This window comes from Rhincodon typus, chromosome 18 (genome assembly GCF_021869965.1).
Source record: "Rhincodon typus isolate 14 chromosome 18, sRhiTyp1.1, whole genome shotgun sequence".
NCBI classification, from domain to species: Eukaryota; Metazoa; Chordata; class Chondrichthyes; order Orectolobiformes; family Rhincodontidae; genus Rhincodon; species Rhincodon typus.
In genome coordinates, this window is record NC_063349.1 from 29,198,080 (window position 1) to 29,213,220 (window position 15,141).

The following is a 15,141-nucleotide window of genomic DNA, read 5'->3' on the forward strand; positions in this document are numbered from 1 at the left end:
ATATCTTTTAAATGTTAAAACTGTACCTGCATCTACCACTTCCTCTAGCAGCTTGTTCCACATTCAAACCACACTGTGTGAAAATGTTGCCCCTCAGGTCCCTTTTAAATCTTTCTCTTTTCACCTTAAAACTATGTCCTCTAGTTTTGAACTCTCCTACCCTAAGGAAAAGATGTTTGCTATTCACATTTTCTAGGTCCCTCATGATTTTATAAACCTCTATAAGGTCACCTCTTCAGAAGAGGAAGGAGTATACAAAGTTATCCAGAGCCTTTTAGTTATAAAAATCAGCATTTTTAGGAATTTATTCTGTCATCTTCTAACGATAGCTCTTAACTAGAGCTACTTCCTCAAATTCCAATTACCTGCCTTTTTCCTCTAGACTTTTTTCAAAGACAAAATCCTCCTCTTGTCCTTACCCGATTGCTAGTATTTTAGTGAGTGATTAGACCTATTTTCCATTTGGTAGTTTCATTGGTTTATCTTGATTGTTGTTTAAATTGATAGTGTAAGAAAAAGGAGAGAGAGGTGATAGAAAATAACATTTACACACACAACCACCCACCCAATAATATACATTTCAGCAACTTCTAATTGAGTTACTACAATGTACTAGCTGTGGAGAAATTCCAACTTTCCAAAAGCACACAGTGTTCACATTCACTCTTTTATCTGGTATAACTTAAAAACTAATAATCCAAATACCAAAATTTCTCTTCATGAGATAAATTTATTCATTCTTCGAGTATGGAAAATTTAAAGTTTTGGCAGAGATCTGTAGCTCGGGTTGTGGGTGAGGTTGTTGACTTACTCACCGAGCTGACTTGTTCTCGTTCAGATGTTTCGTCACCATGCTAGGTGACATCTTCAATAGAGCCTCCGATGAAGCGATGTTATTCTATTCCGCTTGGAATTTATGCTGTCTGGTCCATGATAGTGAGTTGTGTCATTTCCGGTTTTGATTTGTATGAGTTTGTAAATGGGGTCCAATTCTATACGTTTGTTGATTGCATTACAGGTGGAAAACCATGCCTGTAGGAATTCCCGTGCGTGTCTATGTTTGGCTTGGGCTACTATGGTTACCTTATCCCAGTTAAACTGATGGCCTTCGTTGTCTAAGTGTACCAATATTAAGGAGAGTTTGTCGTGCGGTTTTGCTACAACAACGCAAACAAATTAGAAGAGACCCACCACCTCATCAACAGCATATTCGCAGGGATTAAATTCACAAGGGAAGAAGAACCAACAATCAACTTCAGTTTCTGGATGTTAAAGTTGAGCATATGACCAACGGGGAATTCCAAACCTCAGTATACAGAAGAGCAGCCCACATTGACCAAATCCTCAACTTCCACAGCAACCACTCCAACGTCCACAAACAAAGCTGCGTTCGTACACTATTTAAACAGGCCAGGACACACTGCAGAACTCCACTACTACGCAGGAAAGAGGAAGAGCACCTATACAAAATCCTCGCTATAAATGGATATCCTCAACTTCATCCGCAGATGCCTACTAAATAGACAACAAGAGGACACAGTACGCCCTAACAGACTGGCCACACTGCCCTCCATCAAGACCAAACTGACAACGAGACTCCTAAGACCACTTGGAATCATGGTAGCCCACAAGCCCAAAGCCATGCTACAACAAACACTCAAGGATTAAAGACCCTATTCCCACAACATGCGGAACCAACGTGGTTTACAAAATACCATGCAATGACTGCCACAAACATTACATTGGACAGACCTGAAGGAACCTAGCTATCAGAATACATGAACATCAACTAGCAGCAAAACGGCACGACAAACTCTCCTTAATATCGGTACACTTAGACAACGAAGGCCATCAGTTTTTCTGGGATAAGGTAACCGTTGTAGCCCAAGCCAAACATAGACACGCACGGGAATTCCTAGGGGCGTGGTTCTCCACCCGTAATGCAATCAACAAACATATAGAATTGGACCCCATATACAAACCCATACAGATCAAAACCAGAAGTGACACTACTCACTATAATGGACCAGGCGGTATAAATTCCAAGCGGAGTAGAATAACATCGCTTCATCGGAGGCTCCATTGGTTATGTCACCTAGCATTTTGACAAAATGTCTAAACAAGAACAAGCCAGCTCGGCGAGCCAGTCAACAAACTCAGTATGCAAAACGTTCCTAATCAGAGTGGCGAAGAGAACTTCAAACTTGCCATATTCAAGAGGCAGTCCATATTGTGGCTTATGAATAAAAAAGAACAGTTCTAAAGCATATATGGTGGCACTGACTTAAAGCCGTTCTTGTCACTTGAAGCAGGAGTCAGTATTCATCCTAGGTCTTGATGCGCACGTGCATTTCACAGCTCCAATAGTGGGACTGAATCCACATGATCCGAAATGTTGCAAATTTTTCTTTCTGGCAGAAAGCATTGTAAAGAATTGGAAGGCTGCTGATTGAAAGTGTTATTTACTTAACTAATGTAGTGGATTTCATATTGTTTTCAGGAAAAAAAGACTGGATATTGGAGCCCCTCTCCTTGCCAGAGTCTCCATGTTGCAATTCTGATGGATTCACTTCCCTGACATTACCTTGCATATTTTGTGAAGTTGGTTATCCTGCAGAAGATCAAGAAAACCTGCTCAGACATATGATTGTTGAACATAAGCTGGTGATAGCTGATGTGAAGCTCATTGTTGATTTCAAGAGGTTTGATGATTTACAATTTATTCTTGGCCTCAATCTCTCTTTGTATGATGCTGGGTCAAGGCCATTGTTGTGTATTTAATAGAGTTTGAGATTTAAAACTTTATCTCAAACATATTGCAAATTACAAAACTATAGCGTTCACTTGCTGCTGAAACATAAAAGAAAAAATGTGAATTGACAATCTGTAAGGTTCTTTGTACAAGTGTCAATCTTTGTATAGATCACTAAAGACCACAAGGAACCCAAACTGGATGCATTTAGAGTAAGGAATTGAACCTAAAGAAGTAAACAGAATCAAGGTTCATTAAAATGTCCTCAAAATGCCTCTATGCCAGTAAAGTTGCTCTCTGCTGACATAAGGACCTGTATTGAGCTGGCCTCTGTTTTTAATTTACATGATACGCATAAAGATTTATGTATATGAAAAACAATTTTCAAAACCCCTAACTATGTTTGTGGAGGAGCAGTGCAATGGTACATGTGGACAATTTCGTTATATATTTGTGCTATCCAGAAGTTGATACAACAGTGGTTAATGTACTGCATGCTCACATTTTCCTCTTCTGATAGTTTTTAATTGACAGGAAAGGAAAACACTTGTAAAATAAATTGTAAGTTAACGCATTTTAGTATCTGCCTTCTTGGATCTATTATGTAGCAGGATAAGCAATGCAGTTCAAATCCCGTCAAATATTTTAAACTATTGCATAACCTTTATGTCACAATCACTAACCTACTACGGGAAACAAAATTGGGAGACATTTCATCTGTCAGATTTTCTCCTCCCTGTCTCCAGTACATCTATCCATTATATATTGTGCTGTAGGAAGGTTTAGATCCCTATTTTGTGGATGCACAAGAGACCAGAGTTAGAGGAATGCAGAGCTCTGAGGTGAGGTGGCCTTGATTATCAGGCTGGAGCAGTTTACAATGGTAGAGAGGGATCATGGCCATGGAGGAATTTTAACATCTGGTTGAGAATTTTACATTAGCTGCCACTCCCTGTGCCTCAAATGTAGATCAGCAAGCACAGAGGTGATATGTGATAGAAACCTGAGGGTGAAAATAATGTAATCTTTGTAAGATAGATTCAGGATCTTGGGATACTGAAGTTACAAACCATCTGTTCCATCCTGAGGTTATAGCCAGAGAAGGGGATGGAATTGGTGATATAGATATAGAGTTTGTGAAGGGGCCAGTGGTGGCTTCATACTTCCACCATGTTTGAGTGGAGGAATTTGCAGTTCATTTGATATTGGATGTCAAACTTGTAATTTGACAGGCGAAGCAGAGTACGTATTGAAAAGAAACTGGAGTGATAAAGCTGAATGTTTTCAAATGCACTTGGAATCATACGTTTGGAAATGTCAATGGCCAGCATGTAAATGAAGCCAAAGATTAATCGTGAGAACTTCAAAGGTAGTTAAGTGGGTATAGGAAGAAAACCCATTACTGATGGAACCAAGTGAGGAATGCCTGATAATTAAAGGACGGCAGTTGGTGGGGTATGCTCAGCTATGCCAAAGTATCCAGAGAGGTTCACAAGGATAGTGCACCAACTTCACAAACCATGTCAATGGTGACATGATTCAGGGCATTTCAGTAAGATGAAAAAGGAGGAACCTTGACTGAGGAGATATCTGAACTTGTGGGAAAGAAGAGCAAGGCCAAAGGAGATATTGTCTGGAAAAACAAGGTGATGACCGTGATTTTAAAGGTTAGAGGACAGATTCTGAGGAAAAGGAACAATTTACAATGTTAGCTAGAATGGTGAGTGAGAAGCAGGGCAGAGGAGGAGGGCTAGAAGCAGGTTAGGTAATAAGGGATAGTAGGAACTGCAGATGCTGGAGAATCCGAGAGAAACTTCAAGTTTCAAAATCTCCCCTCCCCTACCGCATCCCAAAACCAGTCCAGCTCGTCCCTGCCTCCCTAACCTGTTCTTCCTCCCACCTATCCCCTCCTCCAACCTCATCCCGCCCCCTTGACCTGTCCGTCCTCCCTGGACTGACCTATCCTCTTCCTAACTCCCTACCTACACTCACCTTTACTGGCTCCATCCCCGCCTCTTCGACCTGTTTGTTTCCTCTCCACCTATCCTCTCCTCTATCCCTCTTCTATCCGCCTCCCACTCTCTCCCTATTTATTTCAGAACCCCCTTCCCCTCCCCCTTTTCTGATGAAGGGTCTAGGCCCGAAACGTCAGCCTCTCTGCTCCTATGATGCTGCTTGGCCTGCTGTGTTCATCTAGCCCTGCACCTTGTTGTCTAGGTAATAAGGGAAGTTGGATTGTCAGCAGTTTAGCAGAATGTGATTGAATGTATGTACATTCCATGAGCAAAGTGGGAATATGAAAATAGGTGGAAATAAAACTAGAGAATGATGCAAGGAAAGAATTTTTGGGTGGGATGGATGTGGTGGGAAAGGAGAAGAAGCAGGGGAAGCTGTTCTAGTGGTCTCAGTCCTAATGACGAAAGATTGATTGAGCTCCTTGCATTTGTTGAAGGGAAGGAAAGGTCACAGTTGATGGAAGTTTTGTTTTTAAAATCTAGAGGTTACCTTTGCTTTCAAGGATAGTCTGAGTAATAAGTGGGCCAATCAGTTTGCATGACCTGAAAGGGAGAAGCATCTTTAGCTAATACTAGTGTAGAAGTTGCAGCAATGTGACTGGGAGACGGTAGGGTTACATATTGGATCCCTGGTTAAAGCAGTCACATCTGTGAATAAGTATCCACCCAAAGTTCTGGAACAGCATTCTTCTGTTCTTCGTTCCCTGGTTACCAGTGCCTAATATTTCAAGAAAGTTGTAAAATATCTGGTCCAATTTCTTGCTATTTCAATGTGTTTATGATATTTCTGAAATTCAAACAATCAGCTGTACTCATTGCAGTGATTAATTTTTAATCACTTTTTTTCCATTTCAGACACTTTTTGTGTGGTTTTAAATTGGAAACTATGCTATAAAAGTTTAATAATTGTCTACATTCCTTTCTAATAAAAGTTAAGACCTAACCTATTTGCAATGGGGCAAGCAATTCTATGAATGTTTCATAAATAAAAATGATTAAGCTGAGAATTTTTCTAAATAGTTTCACCACAAGGTGGTGCAGAATGTTGATATGTGCCATTTAACTTCAAAATGTAGAAAATAGGAGTGGAGGCATGTAATAATGTTTAAGTATGCGCTGAGGGTTAGAAACATTGAAGGTGCTAATCCTATATTGGTGAGCTACTATATGCTGGAATTAATTTAGTTTTTAAAAACCTTTTTCTTAAAACCAAATACGATGTTGTCTTTTAGCCACATATTTGAGAGTTTAAGTCATGGTGTTGTGCAATGTACTTGCAAACAACAGCCTCAATGACTCAAAACTGTTCCATATTTTTGGATTCGTTAAAACAGTGTAATCGTACACAACACTGTGCTTATGTCAAGAAGTCAAGATTATTGCATTGTGACTTCCTGCTGGGTTAAGACACTACTTTAATCCAAATGAAAATGTTCTAGTCTGTTTCAGTGTACTGGTTCATTTGAACAGTGGTGTTTCTCTCGAATGAACATCTTATTGGCTGGTTAGCATAATTCGTATGATAGCTTAAAAATATACAAGACAAAATAACTACAAGAGGAATTACTTTCAAGACGGATTTGGAACTTATTCTCTTAACCCTTGGCATGCAGATAGTTAAAATGTGACAATAATAAACACAAAGAGGTTACATGCTGGTCCTAAATAAAGTTTTATTGTTTCGAGGAGTTTCCCATGATCGTACCTTTTAGCCTGAGATAACTTGAATCCTAGAGAAAATGCACTTAGGTTTCAGCCGTAATGTGTAAAATTTGATCCACCACACAAGAACGTTCAATCATCACATTTCCATTACCTGTACAAGGTTGTCTTAAATTATTGATCTATAGTATCTACTGACTTCTGATTTGCAGATAAGAATTGCTAATTACATCAGGTCTTTTTATGTGCCTGATGCAAAACTGTTTAACACCTTTTTAAAGGCAACTTTTTTAAATATAATCTCAGTTTATAGCATTCACACTTGTACAAATTGATTTAACTGACAGTAACATGTACAAGCACCTTTGTAGTGAAATAATTCTGATAATCTGAACAGGTTGAGTAGAGGTGGGACTTAAAATTAGCAATAAAAGGAGCTGTATCTGAAATAGTAGTATGATCTGGGTTTACAAATACGATAACACTTGCTTACAGCCTCCCTTCATATGTATCTCAGTATTGGTCTTTTTACTGCACACATATAAAACTTTGCACCTTGGCGCACAACTCATATTGAGCATTTATCATACTGTTAATGTGTTTGTCTTTCCAGTCCATCACTGGTTGGCCCACTTAGATTGAACAGGAAGGGGAAAACAAATTTCAAACAAAACTTCCTATATTCTGAATTTCAATTCATCATTTAGTGTTTTTTTTTAAAGTATAATATATTGAACCTATAGCATATATTTTATCCATTCAGGTTTACTCTACATCTGACTCATCCAGCATGATTGTCATCCAATTATTTGAACTAAGTTTATTCTGGAAACTCAGATTGACATGCTTCCTGAATTAATTATCTCATAAAGAACGTATTGCCAGAAACTGCTTGTGGAACCCAATTTTGTAATCAGCGTTGAAGAAATGACTCAATATGATGATAGCTACCCACAGAGTTTGTCCAGATTTTTGAGCTAAGACTTTGTATAATCATGTGTCTTATTCGATGCAGTATCCTCCTACAGGGTATTTGTATCTCTTGTGAGCTGTGCAAAAGAGGTCTTGGCAACGAATCAGACTGAATAATCCTCACTTAATATGCAGGGCTTAAATCTAAAAGTATGAGGTACAAATTGTAATTGTAAACTAGATTGTAATTGTGTATAAGAAACAATTTAAACATTGGGATGGAAAAGCAGGGATAAATAATGGAAATAAGAAAGATAATCATTTCAACGTTAAACTAATTAAACTCTTGAATAATCAGATTCCATAAGTGCCATGGAACTTATTTGACACTAAATGTTATTGATCACAATAATAAAAATTCACTTATACCCCAAATCCATCAATTCTAACCCTTTTCTGTTGTATTTAGTAAGTGCCATTCTATTTTACACTTTTTTTTTTTGATTTTGATTTTGATACTGAGTACATCGTTGGGATTCAATTAACCTAGCTTGTGGAGGAGCAGTATAATTTGGACCACAGCTTCCAGATGTCTACATTCAACTATATAGCGTTGAAGAGTCATACAGCACGGAAACAAATCCTTCGGTCCAACTTGTCTGTTTCAACCAGGTTTACCAAACTAAACTAATCCGTATCCTTTAAACCTTTGCTCTTCATGTACGTGTCCAAATGTCTTTTAAATGTTGTAATTGTACCACTTCCTCTGGCAGCTCATTCCATAAACGCATATATGTGTGTACACACCTGAAACTGCTGCCTGATCTACTGCATCTTGAAATTGGAAGCTGTTGACCTTGAATTTTTTAAATGGAAAATCCTGTTCTTGATCACTGACCTGCGAAGTATTTACAACACTTTTAGTTTTTCAGCATTGTCCTAAACCTTCAGTTTGATAGGATAACATTGAATTTAGCATTAGATTTCTTTTTATATGAAAGAATGCCTTGATCTCTTGAAACTAGTTCTTCTGCCCCATATGTTCTTTATAATTGTGCCATTAAGTCTCATTGCCTGTCTCCTCCTCTTCCAAAATGGCACACATCACACTTCTGTATGAAACCGTCTGCCACATATTTATACACTCTCCTTCCTCAATGCCCTGTTGCTGTCTATTGGTATTATCCTGTTTGCTGCACTTAAAATATGATATCATCGTATATTTTGAAATTACACTCTCTACTCCAAAATCCTAGTCATATCTACAAAGCGGTGGTCCTCATACTGGGCTTGCATCAAACTTTGCTGTTCCTTCATCAAAAAAAATCAATTTAAGTTATTTAAGCACGATCTACCTTTTACAAATCCATGCAGGGTCTTAATTAACTCTCACTTCTCCAGGTTCCTGTGATGTTGTCCCTGTTATGCCAAAAATATTAACCAAAAATGATGTTAGGCTGACAGGAATTGCCAAAAATGTCCTTACACTTTTACAACTGAAGTTAGAGGAGTTGCACTGTCGTCATTGTGCCACTATATAGGTTGCAACATGAAATACAAACAGTTTTACTGGTTACAAAGAAGACCAATTAAGTACCGCATCAACGTCGGGTATTAAAACAAGATCCATCAACCAGGTTTCTGAACGAAAACGATGATTGTTTTAATATCAAAAAGAAGTTGTTCTGTGAATGTATGGTCAGTATTATGCAATCATAAATGCTTATCCTTCTGAATATCTCAAATACACATCCTCTTCAAGAAAAGAGGAAAAAAAATCTTTGCGTAGATTGGCTTTCCAAAATAAAAACACACACCTAGACCAGTGGCTATTCGTGAAAGCAAAAGGACAGTGTAGAATGTACCGAAGTCTGTATTTCTTGAGCATTCTTGTGCATGTGGACAAGTCACTATTCATGCATGGATACGTTTGAAGTCTTGCATGCACAGGTTGCTCAAGGACCACAAACTTGAGATTTTTTTTTTTAACCAATTTATTCTTCAAAATAACCAAAGGATTTCTCCCTGAACCCAGCAAGAGGATTTTCTCTTTTAAGATGAGACAGATCAGCTGTGCAGTTCATTCATAGCAGGTTTTCTTCCAACTGAGCCAGATAAAACGGAATCTCTCCAAATCAAACAAAAATAGAAATGCTGGAAAAACTCAGCAGGTCTGGCAGCATCTGTGGAGAGAAAGCAGAATTAACATTTCGAGTCTAGTGACCCTTCAGAATTGCTCAGGGGAACAGACACTAGGCCCAAAATGTTAATTCTGCTTTTTCTTCACAGATACTGCCAGACTTGCTGAGTTTTTCCAGCATTTCTGTTTTTACTTCTGATATGCCAGCATCACAGCTCTTTGTTTTTTTTTGTTTAGCTCACCAAACAAGGCATTGTTGAAACAGCAAGCAGGGATCCACAACAAAGCAAGCAGTCACCGCTCGTCATGTGCTTTACATTAATCCTCCTTTCCTTTTGGTGAAAAAAAGGAGCACATCAGAGGCTAATACCAAAAATGTCCGCTGTTAGCAGTCTCCAGGCAGTCAGATATTGGGAGAAGTCCTGAGAAACAGGAAAGATGGAGGAGGGTGCTGGCTCTATGCTGGGGAGAGAGGAGCAGCCAAAAAAACTAACATTCTGTAACTTGCTTCAAGGAGCTGAGAGTTCATTCAATTCCCAGGCACTCTGTGAGGTGAGAGTGGAAAAGAAGGAAACCAAAATTTGCTTGACAGCTGAGAATATTGAAGTTTGGAGAAGTCCAGACATTGTGCAATTTAGTCAGGCTATTTGCAAAAGTGTCTTGGAAATTTAATGGAATGCAGTCTCAAGAAAATATTGAATGACCAGGATGTGAACAGTCATTGAGCCCAGCTTTGAGGGAATGTCAAGCTTAGATCTTCAAAAGTGAAGAATTTTAATTTCTTCTAAGGGAGTTGAAGTTTTGATAAGATTTGATAGTCTAATGTCTGGGTGGGCTGCTGAGAAATCCATGGGATCTGTCTTGACTGCGTCTGCTATTTGATGTGCTCCATAGTTTGCCTGTCAAGATTTCTATTTTGGAATTGTAATGGTAGTTTCTTTCTTCAAAACTGTGAACTCTTGTAACTCCATTAGTAAGTGCTTGGATTTCAAAATTTGTCTTCCTTAAAGAAAAAGGATTGTTATTGGTGTCTCCATAAATTGTTTGTCACATCCAGAATCATAATGGTGTTCATTAGGTATGACCTATTGTAGTTTTACCTTCTTTCTTAAAGTATATATCACCACCTTTGTCCCCAGTAGTCCTCCACCTGCCTTTTCTAGCTGTTTACTGCTTACTTGTCAGTACAAAATTTTTGTTCACTGACGTTCTATTCTCAATTTTTCTGTTTGACAGTTTTAATTTGCTCTTCACCTCCCTTCTCAAATTATTGTATTTGGCCTTTTTTTTTAAACATTTCATTATATTCTCTATTTCCCTGGCTCCTCTCTTTCACCCTTGATGGAATATAACTAGCCTAGATATGAAACATTTCCTCCTTGAGGATCACACATTGTTTCATTAGTTCTTTTCCTGTCAGTCTTTGGTTTTATTTTACCCTAACTAGATTTCCAATCCCCCACCCTTTCCAATCCCATCCTTCTGAAGTTAGCCTTCTTCCAATTTAGAAGCTCTACTTAAGATTGTTCCTTGGTTTTCTTCATTATTATATAAACCTTAAAATATGATGATCACTTTTACCTAATATGAGCAGACTGAAACTGTGCAAGTCCAATCCAATCAACACATTCTCTAATCAATATCTTTTGCAAATAAAAGCTTTCAAGTCAAAAGGGCTAAGTTCCAGTTCTACCCCTCATTATCTGGCTATCTTGAATTGTAACCACAAGTTCATTTTACTTAAAACAACTACTATACAACCAGTAATAAGTAAACATGTCTAATGAATTTAATGTGAACAAAAACATTTAAATCTGAAAATAATATTTAAATGGAAAATGAGACTAAAACTGAATGCAGACAGATTCAAGCAGGACTTGAAATATAAAATTATGTATTGCTTAGTATACCACCACATAACCAAAATCAGTTGAGATAGTAGCCTTCAAAGTTTAGTTAATTTGAGTTATTGGCAGTTTTTCAGAATGATCAAAAAGGCTCTCGTACCTTGAGTCTGATCAGCTTTTAACTTATTAGTCAGCTGAACTGCACAGGATTTTCTCGTTTCCAAATTAGTTTTTAAGATTTTTGGAAGGACAAAAATAAGTATTCAATGAAAGTGACTTTTTTTTATTTTTGATTTGTTTTAGGTACATTTTGTATTGGAAGAAAAGGTTTATTGAGCAACCAATAACAGATTTTTGTACAGTAATAAGAACTAATGCCCAAGGTCCTGAAGGTAACAATGTCAGATATAAAAAATATGAAAGAACTATTCTTGCTTATTAATGCTTTCTAATTAATGCTTTATTGCAAGTTTGTGATTTTTGAATATATTTTCATGCACTTAAAAATAGATTGCAAGTTTAAAATTGGAAATTCATTGTACAATAGAGCAATTAAAAAGGCATGGTGTGATGAAATCTTAAAACGTGTTTCCAAATACTGACAACTGAAAGTATTGTTATTTTGATAGAGAACCAAGTGGAATATTACCTTCTCTGTGATGTTTTACCTGAAGACAGAGTGCTTAGAGAGCAGCTTCAGCAAAAAAGACTAGTAAGTAATTGTGGTAATTCATCAGTCAGAATGAAAGAAAGATAAATGAGCATAAACAATCAAAACAAAAGGTCTAATTGACCTACTCTGGCATGTTGACAAAGAAATTAATAGATCTTGCTATAAACCAACCATTAATTCTGGATTTAAGATGTACAGTTTGACTATCTTCTGGTGATGGCAGTCTATATAAAATCTTTTATGGAGCTTACTTGAGTAAAAGTTGATCTCTCACAAAAATCACATGACTTTTACCCAAAAATTCCAAAATATTTTTCCGTATCATTCGCTTGTTGTTGAACTTGAACTTGTCCTGTGCAAACCTGCTTGATAGAATTGGCCAGTATTGGAGCTGGCTGTTCTATTTCTCATGTCTTGACATCAGTAGACATGATGTGATAGAAACATAGGAGATAGGAGCAGGAGGAGGCCATTCGGCCCTTCGAGCCTGCTCCGCCATTCTTCTCGATCCTGGCTGATCGTCCAACTCAATAGCCTAATCCCTGCTTTCTCCCCGTAACCTTTGATCCTATTCACTCCAAGTGCTATATCTAGTTGCCTCTTGAATACATTCAATGTTTTGACATCAACTATTTCCTGTGGTAATGAATTCCACAGACTCAGCGTCCTTTGGGTGAAGAAATGTCTCCTCATCTCCATCCTAAATCGTCTAGCCCGAATCCTCATACTGTGACCCCTGGTTCTGGACACACTCACCATCGGTAACATCCTCCCTGTCCAGTCCTGTTAGAATTTTATAAACCTCTGTTAGATCCCCCTTCATTCATCTAAACTCTCGCATAAACAATCCCAATCTAGTCAATCTCTCATCATACGTCAGCCCTGCCATGCCTGGAATCAGCCTGGCAAACCTTCACTGCGCTCCCTCGAGAGCAAGAGCATCCTTCCTCAGAAAAGAAGACCAAAATTGCACACAGTATTCCAGGTGTGGTCTCACCAAGGCACTGTACAACTGCAGGAACACATCCCTGCTCCTGTACTCTAAACCTCTTGCAATGAAGGCCAACATACCATTTGCCTTCTTTACTGCCTGCTGCACCTGCATGCTTACCTTCAGCAACTGGTGCACAATGATGCCCAGGTCCCACTGCACATTCCCCTCTCCCATTTTACAGCCATTCAGGTAGTAGTCTGCTTTCTTGTTTTTGCTTCCCAAGTGAATAACCTCACATTTATCCAAATCATACTGCATCTGCCATTGATTTGCCAACTCACCCAACCTGTCGAGATTATGCTGAAGGATCTCTGCATTCTCGTCTCACACGTCACCCTCCCACCCAAGTTAGTATCATCTGCAAACTTGGAGATGTTACATTTTGTTCTCTCATCCAAATCATTAATATATATTGTGAATAGCTGGGGTCCCAGCGCCAATCCCTGTGGCTCCCCACTAGTTGCTGCCTGCCAATTTGAAAAGGACCTATTAATTCTTACCAGACAACAAGGTGCAGGGCTGGATGAACACAGCAGGCCAAGCAGCATCATAGGAGCAGAGAGGCTGACGTTTCGGGCCGAGACCCTTCATCAGAAAAGGGGGAGGGGAAGGGGGTTTTGAAATAAATAGGGAGAGAGTGGGAGGCGGATAGAAGAGGGATAGAGGAGAGGATAGGTGGAGAGGAAACAAACAGGTCGAAGAGGCGGGGATGGAGCCAGGAAAGGTGAGTATAGGTAGGGAGTTAGGAAGGGGATAGGTCAGTCCAGGGAGGACGGACAGGTCAAGGGGGCGGGATGAGGTTGGTCGGTAGGAGATGGAGGTGCGGCTTGAGGTGGGAGGAGGGGATAGGTGGGAGGAAGAACAGGTTAGGGAGGCAGGGACGAGCTGGACTGGTTTTGAGATGCGGTGGGGGGAGGGGAGATTTTGAAACTTGTGAAATCCACATTGATACCATTGGGCTGCAGGGTTCCCAAGCGGAATATGAGTTGCTGTTCCTGCAACCTTCGGGTGGCATCGTTGTGGCACTGCAGGAGGCCCAGGATGGACATGTCGTCTCAGGAATGGGAGAGGGAGTTGAAATGGTTCGCGACTGGGAGGTGCAGTTGTTTGTTGCGAACCGAGCGTAGGTGTTCTGCAAAGCGGTCCCCGAGTCTCCGCTTGGTTTCCCCGATGTAGAGGAAGCCACACCGGGTACAGCGGATGCAGTATACCACATTGGCAGATGTGCAGGTGAACATCTGCTTGATGTGGAAAGTCTTCTTGGGGCCTGGGATGGGGTGAGGGAGGAGGTATGGAGGCAGGTGTAGCACTTCCTGCGGTTGCAGGGAAAAGTGCCGGGTGTGGTGGAGCTGGAGGGGAGTGTGGAGCGGACAAGGGAGTCACGGAGAGAGTTGTCCCTCCGGAAAGCAGATAAGGGTGGGGAGGGAAAGATGTCTTTGGTGGTGGGGTCGGATTGCAGATGGCGGAAGTGTCGGAGGATGATGCGTTGGATCCGGAGGTTGGTGGGGTGGTACGTGAGGACGAGGGGGATTCTTTTTTGGTTTTTATTGCGTGGACGGGGTGTGAGGGATGAGGTGCGGGAGATGTGGGAGACACGGTTGAGGGCGTTCTCGACCACCGAGGAGGGGAAGTTACAGTCCTTGAAAAACGAGGACAACTGAGATGTACAGGAGTGGAATGCCTCATCCTGGGAGCAGATGCGGCGGAGGCGAAGGAATTGGGAATAGGGGATAGCATTTTTGCAGGAAGGTGGGTGGGAAGAGGAGTATTCTAGGTAGCTGTGGGAGTCGGTGGGCTTGAAATGAATATCGGTTTCTCGGTGGTTGCCCGATATGGAGACAGAGAGGTCCAGGAAGGGGAGAGAGGTGTTAGAGATGGTCCAGGTAAACTTAAGGTTGGGGTGGAAGGTGTTAGTGAAGTGTATGAACTATTCGAGCTCCTCGTGGGAGCACGAGGCGGTGCCGATACAGTCATCAATGTAACGGAGGAAGAGGTGGGGTTTAGGGCCGGTGTAGGTACGGAAGAGGGATTGTTCCACGTAACCTACAAAGAGGCAGGCGTAGCTTGGGCCCATGCGGGTACCCATGGCTACCCCCTTGGTCTGTAGGAAGTGGGAGGAATTGAAAGAGAAGTTGTTGAGTGTGAG

General features: G+C 40.2%; 1 protein-coding gene across 1 annotated transcript in view; it reads left to right on the forward strand.

Annotated features, from left to right (window-relative positions):
* LOC109910927 (zinc finger protein 277-like) overlaps positions 1-15,141 on the forward strand; it is a 37,600-nt gene that overhangs the window by 2,188 nt on the left and 20,271 nt on the right. The window contains exons 2-4 of the mRNA XM_048607900.1: positions 2,501-2,702; positions 11,632-11,720; positions 11,958-12,040. Coding sequence (XP_048463857.1) covers positions 2,501-2,702; positions 11,632-11,720; positions 11,958-12,040 — 374 coding nt within the window. The remainder of the gene's footprint in view (positions 1-2,500; positions 2,703-11,631; positions 11,721-11,957; positions 12,041-15,141) is intronic.